The sequence below is a fragment of the Carlito syrichta genome, unplaced genomic scaffold (assembly GCF_000164805.1).
Source record: "Carlito syrichta isolate Samal-C Ts95f unplaced genomic scaffold, Tarsius_syrichta-2.0.1 Scaffold308653, whole genome shotgun sequence".
NCBI lineage: Eukaryota > Metazoa > Chordata > Mammalia > Primates > Tarsiidae > Carlito > Carlito syrichta.
The window spans coordinates 288,485-301,743 of NW_007252749.1; the positions used below are offsets into that span (position 1 = coordinate 288,485).

Sequence of the window (13,259 nt, forward strand, 5' to 3'; positions counted from 1 at the left end):
GATAGCAGGACTTCCAGGGTAAAAAAGAGTTATGTGCATGGCCAAGAATGTTGGGAAATGAAGCTTGGAAGGAATGTTGTTTCAGATACCCAAGTATCTTAGACACCATAGCAGTCTGGATTTAGATGAGGATCTCACATGAGCAGAGCCTGATGATGGGGAAGGGTGTTAGGAGACTGCTTCAACAGCACAAGAGCTAAGGAGTGGCTGGGCTAAGGAGATGGCCATTTGGATGGAGAGCAAAGGCCAGAAGAAAATTTAAACGTACTCTCTGAACGTGCTATCCTCTCTATAAAATGAGCATCTTCCAGTACTGTGAAACATAAATGAAAGAGATAAAAGCCGGGCTCGGTGGCTCAGCCTGTAATTCCGCGCCTTTGGGAGGCTGAGGTGAGTGGATTGCATGAGTCAGCGGGTTCGAGACCTCATCTCTACAATAAATAAAAAAATAAATAAATAAAATATTAGCAGGGCATGGTAGCACGCGCCTATAGTTCCAGCTACTTGGAAGGCTGAGGTGGAAGGATCGCCGGAGCCCAGCAGGTCGAGGCTGTGGTGGCCGGGAGCGGCCACTGCACTCCAGTCTGGGGGACAGAGTGAGACTCCAACTCAAAAAAAAAGAGATAAAAACAGTTGAAATGAGTTAACACACCTGTATTCAATTTCAGTGTGCATCAAAAGATAAACATGGCAACATATGTCAATGCACTAAGAGAATTAAAGACTCTACAATGAGAATATATGCTATTTACATATGGTTTCCAATATACATAAAAAGTTTATGATCTTACCTGCTCCAGAACTTCTTTATAGGTAAATGTTGCTTTAGTGTTTGTAACAGGACTGTCGTAGATGATAGCAATCTTATCCCCTTTGCCATTTTCAATATGACGGTCGATGGCATTGTAACAAATGTTAAGCATTCCTTCCACAAACCTGAAAAATAATTGATAGGTAACACTGAAGAATCCTTTTCAAAATATATTGTTGCTTAACTAAGCTACTATCTTTCTAGTTTGACAGAGCTGGACTTAAAACAGTGTTTCCTAGCACATGATCTGCCAGGTAATGACAGCTATAAACTAGATATTTAAGACAGCACAGAGTGCACATTTTTATTTGAATAAATATGTATTTATTTTGATGTGTACTAGAAAAAAATATATAACTCATACTTCAAGCTGACAACTTTGGGGATTTTATGGCTCAGGATAAAACTAGAGCACAGAACCTACCAAAGTAATCTGTTTTACATAGATGAAATAAATCATAGGTAAGTGCAGTGCAGAGGATCTGGAGATTGTGAAAGGGCAAATGGCAGATGTATGACTGAAGTGTTGGTACCTGCTGCAAATAGATAAACTTATTCTTCTTTGAAAGAGCTGTATGTATTTTTTGTTTCAATTAAATGTGATGTCTTCACTTGAATAAATAATAGGTAAACTCTTTACTCCATTTTGAAATGCTTTATAATTTCAGTAAAGAACGGACATGCATATAAAATGTTAATTTTCGACCTTTGCAGTTAAGTACTCTTCATCTTTTATTGATCAATGGCTTCCTTGGAAAACATAGATACCATGTATATATATAGGGTAAATTTTTAAGGAAATATAACTCATTTTTCCAAAAGAATTTGCTTTGTATTGCCCACTTTTTTAGTAAAACAGGATTTGAAGCCGGGCTCAGTGGCTCAGCCTGTAATCCCGCGCCTTTGGGAGGCTGAGGTGAATGGATTGCCTGAGCCCGCGGGTTCGAGACCCGCCTGGGCAGCGAGACCTCATTTCTACAATAAATCAAAAAATCAGCCGGGCATGGTAGCGCATGCCTGTAATTCCGGCTACTCAGAAGGCTGAGGCGGAAGGATCGCTGGAGCCCAGAAGACGAGGCTGCGGTGGCCGGGAGCAGCCACTGCACTCCAGTCTGGACGAGCGAGTGAGACTCCAACTCAAAAAAAAAAAAACACAAAACAGGATTTGAATAAAATAAGCCAGTAAGCAATTTCTCCCAACATCAGACAACCAAATGTTTTAACAATGCAAAATAACAGGAGAATATATTGAAGCAAGAAGAAAAAATCCTGTTAAATAGCTGGGTTAAATAAAAGTCCTGTTAAATACCTTCAGGTCTTCACGCAAAGAGCCCTGTGTGTAATGAAGCAATGGATTAAAACACGCTATAGATATAGTGGCAGCATTAAAAATTAATAGCTACAGAAGGTAGCAGGAGGTGGAATCATTTAATCAGAGTCAAATAATTCTGTATACCTCAATAATAGTGAATATGACTACCTAGGACACAGCACAGGAAGCAGTGAATATAATGATTCTGAATTCCCATGTGATGGGATCTTATGTTTGTTCAAAAATATTGCCTCTTTCCCTCACCCTACTTCTATTAAAAATGTTTTGTCTCTTTCCTCAGGTCCCCACTCATGAGTAGAGGATTTTGCATTAGACCGCTGACTTTGCATTAGCCAAAGTATCAAGTATCAAGAGATTTGGGGCTCATTCAACTTACTTTGGCTAATGCAAAGTCAGCAGTCATGATGCAAGAAGAGGCTTCTCTCCCACACCAATATGTTCTCCGGGAGAGCTTTCTTGGTATAACTGCTCCTTACTCAATATGCCACCCAGAATAGACATTTGCAAGTGGGAACAGAGCCCAACGAAGCCCCACCTGATATGTCTTCGAGCAATGCTCCTGGCCACACCCTACTTGGGTCAGCTGACCCCATGACAGCCTGGAGGTACAGGGAAATAAATGCTGAATAGATTATGCCGAGGAGATTTTTGTGGTTCCTTGTTATACAGTAGAATTGTGGTCATAAATATCTGATACATCAAGAAATGGGTAAAATTACCTTGGCATTTTGTGGCATAAAGAAAGACGTTTCACAGAATTGCACACCAAAAATCTTTATTCTTTTTGCTTTGCTTTGTTTTCGTTTTTGAAAAGAACACATTTCAGACTCAGGGACTATTTATCTACTAGAACACCTCTTGACAATATCATTATTCTCTTTCCTTTTATCTATGACTTCTACTTCACCACTCTTTGTGCTCGATATTCAATTATGCTCATGTCATTTTGCAAATAAAGGGTGGGCAGTCTCCTTCAATTCTGAAGATTCCTGGAGAATTCACTTTGTCATTGATTTGCCTTATCAATCACCTACATCTGCTTGCTCCTTCTCAATATCTTTGGTAGAATGCTCTTTCTCTGCCTCATCTTCAATTGGCTGTGATTCTGTCCATTTCCTATGCATCTCTTTGCTCATGTTACATTTTCTCCCTGGGTGATCGCTAGACTCCTATGGTTTCAACTTCCATCTTTATCTCCAGCACTGATCTCCTTTCTAGCTTTATACCCTGATAGCCAGTAGTCTGCCAGACATCTCTACTTGGGGGGAAAAAAATGTCCAAAACTATCATCATTCCACCCCACTTCCATTCCACAGACTCATCCCAAATGTAAACCTACTCCTCCTCCTGTTTTCTATATTTCAAGAAGCCCTGAGCATCCAGTGGCCTTTTAGAAACCCAAAAGTTGGATTTAAACCCTCAGCCTCTACATCCAATCAGTTCGTGATATCACATCTACCTTATTGACTTTGTAATTGTTTGGTTCTTTCATTGATCACCTGATTTATAATAACTGTTTCCTAATTAATCTCCCTGTTTCGGGCCTGACCCCATCCTATCAAGCCATCTCTCTATGCTACTACAGTTTAATTCCTCTGTGTATATATGTCAAATTATGCTCCAAACCATTAAATATATTCCTATAATTTCATGATAAAACTATCATTAGATGGCATGCAAAACCCACTCATCTATTCGGCTTCTTTTCCCTTCATCCAACTTCAAACATTCCAGCTATATTGAATTTAAAAGCTTGCAGTTCCTAGAATTTTATCAGTTGCCATTTCTGTATCAGTCCTTCACTTTGCCATCCACCTCCCCGAAGCAGTTCCAAAGCTCCATATATACATCTCCACCCTAGTACTTACCATGTTGTTTAACAACTGGCCCACTACTTAGATGTCTCCTTCATTACACAGGAATCTACTTGAGAGCAGAGACTATGGCATATTTCTCCTTCTAGTCCTGGGATCTACCACAGCACTTTTAATATATTAGTCACTCAATAAATGTTTGAAGGACAAATGGATGAAAATATTAGTAAACTTTCAAGAAGCATTGGAATTAAGGTTGAGGTGGACTAAACAGGAACGTTTTCACTATCCCATTTTAAAGTCAAGAGAATAGAGAATAAGAACAATGCCCAAGGCACCCAAGTCTTTAAACATTCAGACTGGTATTGGAGTCCATGACATCATATTCATTCATTCATTTATAAGTAATTTATTTTCTATTCTCAAGTTCACCGATCCATTTCTCTGTCAACCTCATCCTGAAACCCAAGTCTTTAGACATCCAGACTGGTGTTCTAGTACACAACATCATGTTCATTCTTTCATTCATTTATAAGTAGTTTTTTTTTTCTATTCTCAAGTTCACTGATTCATTTCTCTGTCTTCATTCTGTTGAGCCTATTCAGTGAGTTTTTACTTTAATTATCAAATTTTTAAGTTCTAAAATTTCCCTGTGGTTATTTTTTGTATCTTTTGTTTCTTTGCTGAAGATTTCTATTCTTTGTAGACATTTTTTTCAAAATGTATTTTGGGTGTTCATATTTGTTTGCTTAAGAATTTTTATGGTGGCTGCTTCAAAACCCTCATCAGATAATTCCAAATTCTATATCATCTCAGTGTTGGCAGCTATTGTTTGTTTTTCCCATCCACATTGAGATTTTCCCAGTTCTTGGGGTAACAAGTAATTTTTTTGTTCTTGGTATTATAATTAAATAATACCTAGACATCAGCATTATGAGACTTATTTGATATCTGACTTAAACCTTTCATTTTAGAAGGCATCCTCTAACACTGTGCTGGTGGGCAGGGAGACACTCCATTATTACCAAGTGCAGGTGTTCGAGGAGGATCCCCAAAAAACAGAATTAGTTTCTGGGGGGCAGGCCCCTTGTAGCACAGGCTTTCTCTACCACATAAAGTGTTCCAGAAACCCATCAGCATCAGTGTACCAGCTAGCGTTATTGTGAGAGGCTGCATTTGGCTTCAGTGATTTTTCTGTGTTTGTGTGATTTTTTAAACTCTTTTGCCCATTTCAGGAAGGATGATTCCACCTGCCCACACCACTGAGTGTTCAGCAATTTTTGACCAAAAATGGAGTGACCTTTGTGCCTCACCCTCTCTATTTACCTGATCTCACCCCAATTGGCTTTTTGTTGTTGTTGTTGTTGTTGTTTCGCTGGATGAAAAAAGTCCTCAAAAAGAAAATATTTTGCCAATGTGGAAGAGGTGAAACAAAAAACATCAGTAGCATTAAAAGCCTTCAAAATTAATGAGTTCAAAAACTGTTTCAAGCAGTGGAAAAAGCATCCTGATAGGTGTACTGCTTCAAACGAAGAGTACTTTGAAGGTGACTAAAGTTTAAACATGTAAGAATAAATACACAATGTTTTATAAATAAATTCTAGGGATTTGGGGGTCCCTTATCATAAGTCTCAATTCATCATTTGGCCTCCTTGACACCACTTGGACTGAGGACATCTCATGACTGATGGGCTGGAGTAAAAGCTCAGGCTCCCATTAGGTTACCCAACACCATTCTGCATGAGAAGGGGAAAGGCACCTCATTGCTGTTCCCCATGTGTACAAGCCCCACCCCCGCCATTGTTGGACGGAAAGACTTCCTTACCTTAGCCAGAATGAAAGTTTTAACTCCTCACATAAATCAATCTGACACCACCAGGGGAAGTGGTAATGTTTGAGCACCTTTTTACACCCAACCAAGGGGAGAAGTCTATATTTTCTACCAAGTTCTTTTACTGGTAAGGATGAAATTGAGGCCATAGATTTTTGTATAAGCTGTTTGGCTGAATTAGGACAGTTTTTATTTAAAAGTTTTTTCTCTTTCCAGGCTCTCCCTTTCTTAGCTCTTTTGCCAAAGAGGGATATTTTTGTCAGGGCTTTTTAAAATCTGTGTCCTCTGGTGTTTCTAGATTGCCAGCTTCTTCGGCACCCAGTATAGATTGCACAAGACAGAGAGAGAGAGAGAGAGAGAGAGAGAGAGAGAGAGAGAGAGAGAGAGAGAGAGAGAGAACTCATTTCGATGTCATTCCTCATGTTTCAAAATTCTTAGCTGGTTAATCTTTGTTTTAGCTTTGAGAGTTATATATGTCTTTGAACTGTATTTAGCAAGATGAATGGGGATGTATATTTTTTTCATCTTGTCTTGAAACCAGAAGTTTCTAAATAGCATTTATTGAACTTTTACTCTAGGCCAACAGTTCATATATATTAACTCAATCAAAAAATAATCCTTTCCTATGAGGTAGGTACTATTATTAACCCCATTTTACAGACATGGAAAATGATGACTGCAATTTGCTCAAGGCAGCCTAATTGCAGAACCAAGCCCTTGAACATACAATACACTTTTACGGCCAATAATCAAAGAATTTGGATTTTTTTTCAATTGCTTGCAACTTTGGGGTAGTTTAATATTGAAATTAACACCCCAAAGCTTTCTTTTTAAAGAGTACCCTTAGAGAAATTAAATAAAAAATTAAGAGTACCCTTTGGCACATGCAAGGAGGAGGTTCAAACAGAGGAGTTTGCAAGCTATGTCATGCAGAACTGCTGCAGGAGATAATCTGGCACGGTTGAGAGGTGGTTATAGTATATATTGGCTAAACTCAGAGGTTGGTTTACTGTGAATGACTGGACCAAGTGACCTGCAAGGGGCCTACCAGTTCAAAGATTTGATTATTCTACTATGACAAGATTCTTATTTCATTTTAAATCAAATCATTTCAGTAAAGGTCAATTGAACGTCTTCAATGCACACTCTTTCCTCTGTTCCTTCTAAATTTTGGGGCAGGTTTTAAATGTTCTGTCACCCCAGATTATAAAAACAACTAATGCTCACTGTAGAAAACCAAGTAAATAAAACTTGAAGTACTTTTTAAAATTCTTTCTATATGTAAATATTACTTTCTATATACAAATATATTTATTGTATAGATAGTTTAATATTTTGTCTCTGTTTAGGATTGCATGGGAGCCTGAGGAATTCTCAAAAATCATGTTTAATGAGGATGTAATATTCTATTCAATGATGTCTAATAATAAAATTAATCCTGCATTGTTGAAAATTGCTTTTCATGACATTGTCATTATTTTAAATGACCTTAGGATGGTGTTTCTTGTATAGAAATATTGGTCGCATTTGTTTTTAATTAAATTTATGGCTAGATTCTTACAATAAAACACACACACACATACATACACATTAAAGCTAAATAATCAAATTTCTTTCTGGAAACACTGAATTAATTTATATTACCACCAGGATTACCTGAATCTAATGGCATCTAACTGCTCTAAGCACAAATTATTCTCAATCATTTCCAATTTGAAGCGTAAAACATAGTTTTAATTTTAGTTTATTTGGTTACTAGTATTGATTGATTACAAATGGCTTACCAATTTTTAAAAGCTCTTTATATAGGTTATTAAACTTATGTCTGACATTGCTATAAGTGCTTTTTCCAGCTTATTCATTAATTTTAATTCACGTTTCCTGACACAAAACTATTTCAGATTTATATAAAGTCAACTAAATTCATCATTTACCTCTGTAATATTTTCTTCTAAGATAATTCATACTCCTCTCTCTTGGTTTTTTTTTAATACTTATCGGTTAACTGTTGCAATAATTTATTCATATATATGTATATATACATACATGCAATCAGCATGTAATATCACTATTACATATGTCTTACACATAAGTATTACATATGTGTAATATATATGATGTGCAAGTACAATTATATGTTATTAATACTCAATTTTTCAAGCTTCATTTTAAAAAATTAATCCTTACTGTTCTCATTTGTTTGTGATACTCTATTCTTCCCATATGTATTAGCATCTAATGTATATTAGAGTCTTTTTCAGGGTTGTAGAGTTTCTAGGTGTAACTACCGAAATGTTCTGTCACTGAAGTCATGCAAATAGCTCTCTCTTTAAATTCAGTCAGCTTTCAGTCAGTGGAAGAAAGAAAGGAAAAGTTTTCATATTCTTTGTAAATTAATAACAATAGTAAAACAATGGGTGCCATTCGGTGCCTTTACCAGTTCAGAACAGTGGAGAATTTCTGGATACATAAAGCAGACAGGAACAAAATGACTACTAAATCCAGAGGTCATGGTAGATTCAAGTGTACTGATATAGACAAGGTTTCCCTGAATTTTTATATATTAAGTTTAAAAAAAAGAAATTTATGCAATCTTAGCATTAAATACTTATTAAAAAAATCTCTCTAAGAATATGTATAAAATTTATACAAATTTAAAATATATATAAATACCTATATATTATATACATGTATAAAACTTTAAAATAACTAAGATCAGTTGCAGGCAGGAATAAATGTGCCATGGGTGTTTAGATGATTAAGATATTTATTAAAACATAAGCCACATATATCCCTCCCTCACATACACCCACACTGCACAAATTTGTACTGGTCTAGAGTGCATCTTTTTCAGATAGGGAGAGTTTCTTCATGGAGGATCCTGTAAAAGATTTAAGACAGGAACAAAGCCCTCTATAAACCAGAAACCCTATGTATCGTTGCCTCTTCTCCCTCAAAAAACCAGAGGAAGAAGGACTCCGATAATCAAAGCCTGTATTCACTGACAAGTGGAGAAGGATCGCTATTCAGATTCTGAAATGTACTTCACTGAGCTAGTTGTGTTCTAACACTCATATGTGTATGTAGGAGCATGTGTGTGTGTATGTGTGTGAGTGTGTGTGTATAAAAAATAGAAGACGGGAGGGAGGGGCATACCTCATCAACAAGGGTACCTGCATAATCAACGTTTGTATACATAACCCTGAGTTGTACACCGCATTTTTTAAAAAAAAGATATTTCTGTAGTATAATAAAAAAAAAAAATAGGACACACATAAAGTTGGGCTATAAGAAGATTATATTTTCAACATCTGTAACAAGGGGGAAAGACATATTTGCAACTTCAATATTTAAAGTGTTTCTACAAATCAAAAGAAAAAAAATCCAATAAACAAAAAATGTCAGCTTGCTATCTATCCATTTATGAAATATTAAAATGACCAAAAAGTACTAAAAATGATGCTCAAACTTATTAGAAATCAAGAAGATGAATATTATGATCATTAAAATAATAATAAAATGTCATCCCCAACTCTGGATTGATATAAAAATATCTCACACAGTGTTGGTGACACTGAAAGGAGACCAATGTTCTCCATAATGTTTGTGCGCAAATAAATTAGTTCAGCAGGAGGGCTCACAGTATCTATTAAGATGTTTTGTTTGTTTGTTTGTTTGTTTTTGGTTTTTTTGTTGTTTTTTTATCAATATTTTTAATTATGGTTTTGTGGGGTACAGTTAAGGGTTAGGTGTACAATTACGTTTCATTCAGGCACCCTGTTGATAAGAGGTGTTTCCCCTTCCCCAGACAGATATTTTCTACTGTTAATCCCATCCCCCTCCCCCCCGTTAAGATATTAAATACAGCCGGCTCGGTGGCTCAGCCTGTAATCTCACGCCTTTGGGAGGCTGAGGTGAGTGGATTGCCTGAGCCCGCGGGTTCAAGACCCTCCTGGGCAGCAAGACCTCATCTCTACAATAAATAAAAAAATCAGCCGGGCGTGGTAGCACATGCCTGTAATTCCGGCTACTTGGAAGGCTGAGGCAGAAGGATCGCCGGAGCCCAGCAGGTCGAGGCTGCGGTGGCTGGGAGCGGCCACTGCACTCCAGTCTGGGCGACAGAGACTCCAATTCAAAAAAAAAAAAGATGTTAAATACGTGCCATACATTCATTAAAAGGAATGTAATATACATGATACATATGTATATCAACATGAAGCAATATCATGAGCAAAATGAACTCTTAAAAGCAAACTGCTCATGTGTTTATTTACATATCACATAAACACATAAGAATGAGGATGAAAAAATGCACAAGAAAATAGCAGTGGCAAATTCTGGGTAAAGGGTCCCCTCACACTTGGGAGTTTTTCTGTATTCTTAATAAACTCCTGCTTTCTCACACACAAAAAAAAATTCTGGCTGGAAGAAAAAAATTGGGACCATGATAAAGAAGAGAGTCTATATTTTTATGAACATGAACATTTCAACATTTATTTATTGAATGGATAATTTAAATATTTTAAAATAAATAATATAAATTTTCATGATCAAGCCTGCTTGGCTTTTAGTCTGTCTGTATCACCAACTTCAGAATCAGAATAAGTACTACTGAATAAAAATATTTAATTAAGAAAAAACATTTTTTTAAATTGTCATCTGGCAAAAAGAAACTTTCCTTCCACTTATAACAACATCTAAACTCAGCTTTAGGAAACTAAAACATGGACCATAAAAATTTTGCTTCTGCTTTTTGTTTATTATTCTCACCAGAATCAACTTCAAGCAACTGAAGAGTCAATAATAAATGACTAGGCAGAACCTTCAAATCGCAATGTGAGATACACTATAAATCATCATTCCTGCTTTCCACCATGATTTTGGTTGTCCTCCTTCCAGGCATTAGTAAGACTGTACTTTCATACCCACTTGAAATGAGGCATGGCTGTGTGGCTTGCGGTGGCCCTTAACAATAGAAGTAATGCAAGCAAAGCAGTCTTCAAGAGCCAATGAATGCTTGCTATATATTCTTCTCCCTGCCACAAAGACCAATGCCATTCTAAATGCTGACTGTACTGCCAGCCTGTATCCCTGTGTGAGGATGGATGCCCTGGAGCAAATCTTCCTAATAATCCTATATAAACTTGTAAATTGAGTGGGGATTACCTGGGCTATTCTGAACTAGGAAGATTTGATGGTTATTTATTTCTGCCGTATAAAGCTTAGTCTATTCTGACTGATATAAAAATGTTAAGATTCATCAATTTTGGCAAATCCAAACTTTAAAATTGTCATATCTCATAATTTAAAAGGTAGAAGGATACATTCCAGGGGAAATGAAATAGAAGGAATCTCAAATACTGTAACTAGTCATTACAGTAATGTTATATGTCCTTACAAAGGACTCATACACACACCATCATCATCTGAGTGCTCAGAGTGAGGTTGAAGGGATTCTGGAGAGAAGAAAACTCTTAAAACTTCAGCTTCCTTCCAGACTTTTTATTTTACATAATTGTCTATTTTCTGCTATGATTGCACCTGTGAAGAGCTTCTGCACTCCAACCTGGACAACATAGCAAGATTCCATCTCAGGGGGGAAAAAAGGTAATTTTCTGTTTGTTCTTGCCTTTTTCTCATTAACCCTTGCTAACTTACATCCAGCATAAAAGCTTTGACTGAGCCTTTTGGAGAAACTCTTGCTTGAATTTATTTCTCCTCTTCACCTTAGCCTACCCTGAATCTTCTCTGTCTTCCTTAATATTGATTTTAGACCATTTTGCGTTTAAATTTGGCCTTGCTCATCAAATAAGTTAGACTGGAGCATGTGTTTGGCCCACATACGGCGCTAAGTCAGTGAATGTGGTTAGGTGTCTGGAAGGTTTTTTTTTGTTTATTTGGTTTTTTTGTGTCTGAGTCTCACTCTGTTGCCCAGGCAGGAGTGCAGTGGCATGCTCACAGTCACCACAGCCTCACCTGCTGTGCTTAGGCAATCCTTCTGCCTCAGCCTTCCAAGCAACTGGAACTACAGGCGCATGCCACCGCGTCCAGCTAGTTTTTGTGATTTTTATTGTAGAGACAAAGTCTCAACAAGTTGCCCAGACTGATCTTGAACCTGCAGGCTCAGGTAGTACACTCATCTCTGCTTCTCAAAGTGCTAAGATTATAGGCTGAGCCACTGAGAACTGCCGTCTGAAAGGTTTTTAAGAGGTAGAGGTCTGACCTCTAGGATCTTGATCGCTGGGTGCCAGAAGAAGCTAGAGTAAATGTTCACATGAGTCTTCCATTCTCATCAATTTTTCATCACCATCAATTTCCCAACATTCCTCTTTTCTGAGAGCTAATGTTTTGCTATTTAAGTATTAATTATTTAAACATTATAAAAGACAATAAAACTCTGACACTTTAAAAAATGCCCTCTGTTAGAGGGGGAAATAGTAGTGTTTAATCTGCAAATTTGATTACTCAGCTACAGAAAGCTAAATTGGAAAAATGTAAAATGTTGCTGTCCACTACCATCTCCTATTCCAAGAACAAAATGTAATCTTTCTTTTTTATCTTTTAAATTTTTTGATAGCTTAGAGGGTATTTTGTCTGAAAACTTAATCTTAATATACTTATTCCCATATTTCATTTTGTATGAAAAAACTATTGAAAACTTCCTTTAACACCACTATATTTAGTAGTCATAATGTTGCAAATTTATTTGTGCCTTCAGTTACTGATTTCTGTACCTTGCATATATTTATTAAGGAACTGGAAAGTCCAAGTTTATAATTACCTTCTGATATGAGCCTCCTTCCTAGAATCACATTACAATTTCTTTGCTTGATGACCTCTTATTTGAGTCTTCATTTCATTGCAGTTTAAAAACAAAAAATGCAAACAATAAACACACACACATTCTTCAGGCTCCTTTTCAAAAGTTAAATAAGCCCAAGGCCAATATGTTAGAAACAATTCAAAGATGATGGTTACATACTAAAATAGTAAAGATAGAACTTTTGTAAGAAATAACTCATTAACTTGTAAAGAAGGCTAGCAGATTATAATCCTGAATATTAGTAATGATTTTTTCTGTTAAAAAGTATTTATATTCAATAATTTAATATTAATTTGTTATTGATTAGACCTGGAATACTGAAGAAAGAAGAAAAATATAACTGGGAACATGTTTTCCACTCTTAAAAGGAAGGCTGGATTGCAATAACTATAATAAGGAAGCAAAATATGGCAAATTTCCTGACAGAGGTATAGACTAAGCATGATGAAAGCACAGAATTAAAAAGAGATTAATTCTAAATTTGATAAGAATTCTACACGTGATGAGAAGTTGGTGGATGTGAAAAGGAATATAATTTAGTATAAAAGACCTGGGCTTTGTGGTCAACATACCAGAGTTCAAATCTCAGCCATGTCGTTTTCTAGGTATTTATATGGCTGCAGGTAAATTAATATAGCTAAGCTTTT

General features: G+C 36.4%; 1 protein-coding gene across 1 annotated transcript in view; it reads right to left on the minus strand.

Annotated features, from left to right (window-relative positions):
* Positions 1 to 13,259, minus strand: part of ACSS3 (acyl-CoA synthetase short chain family member 3) — a 171,473-nt gene that overhangs the window by 135,721 nt on the left and 22,493 nt on the right. Inside the window, exon 2 of the mRNA XM_008065550.2 lies at positions 792 to 936. Coding sequence (XP_008063741.1) covers positions 792 to 936 — 145 coding nt within the window. The remainder of the gene's footprint in view (positions 1 to 791; positions 937 to 13,259) is intronic.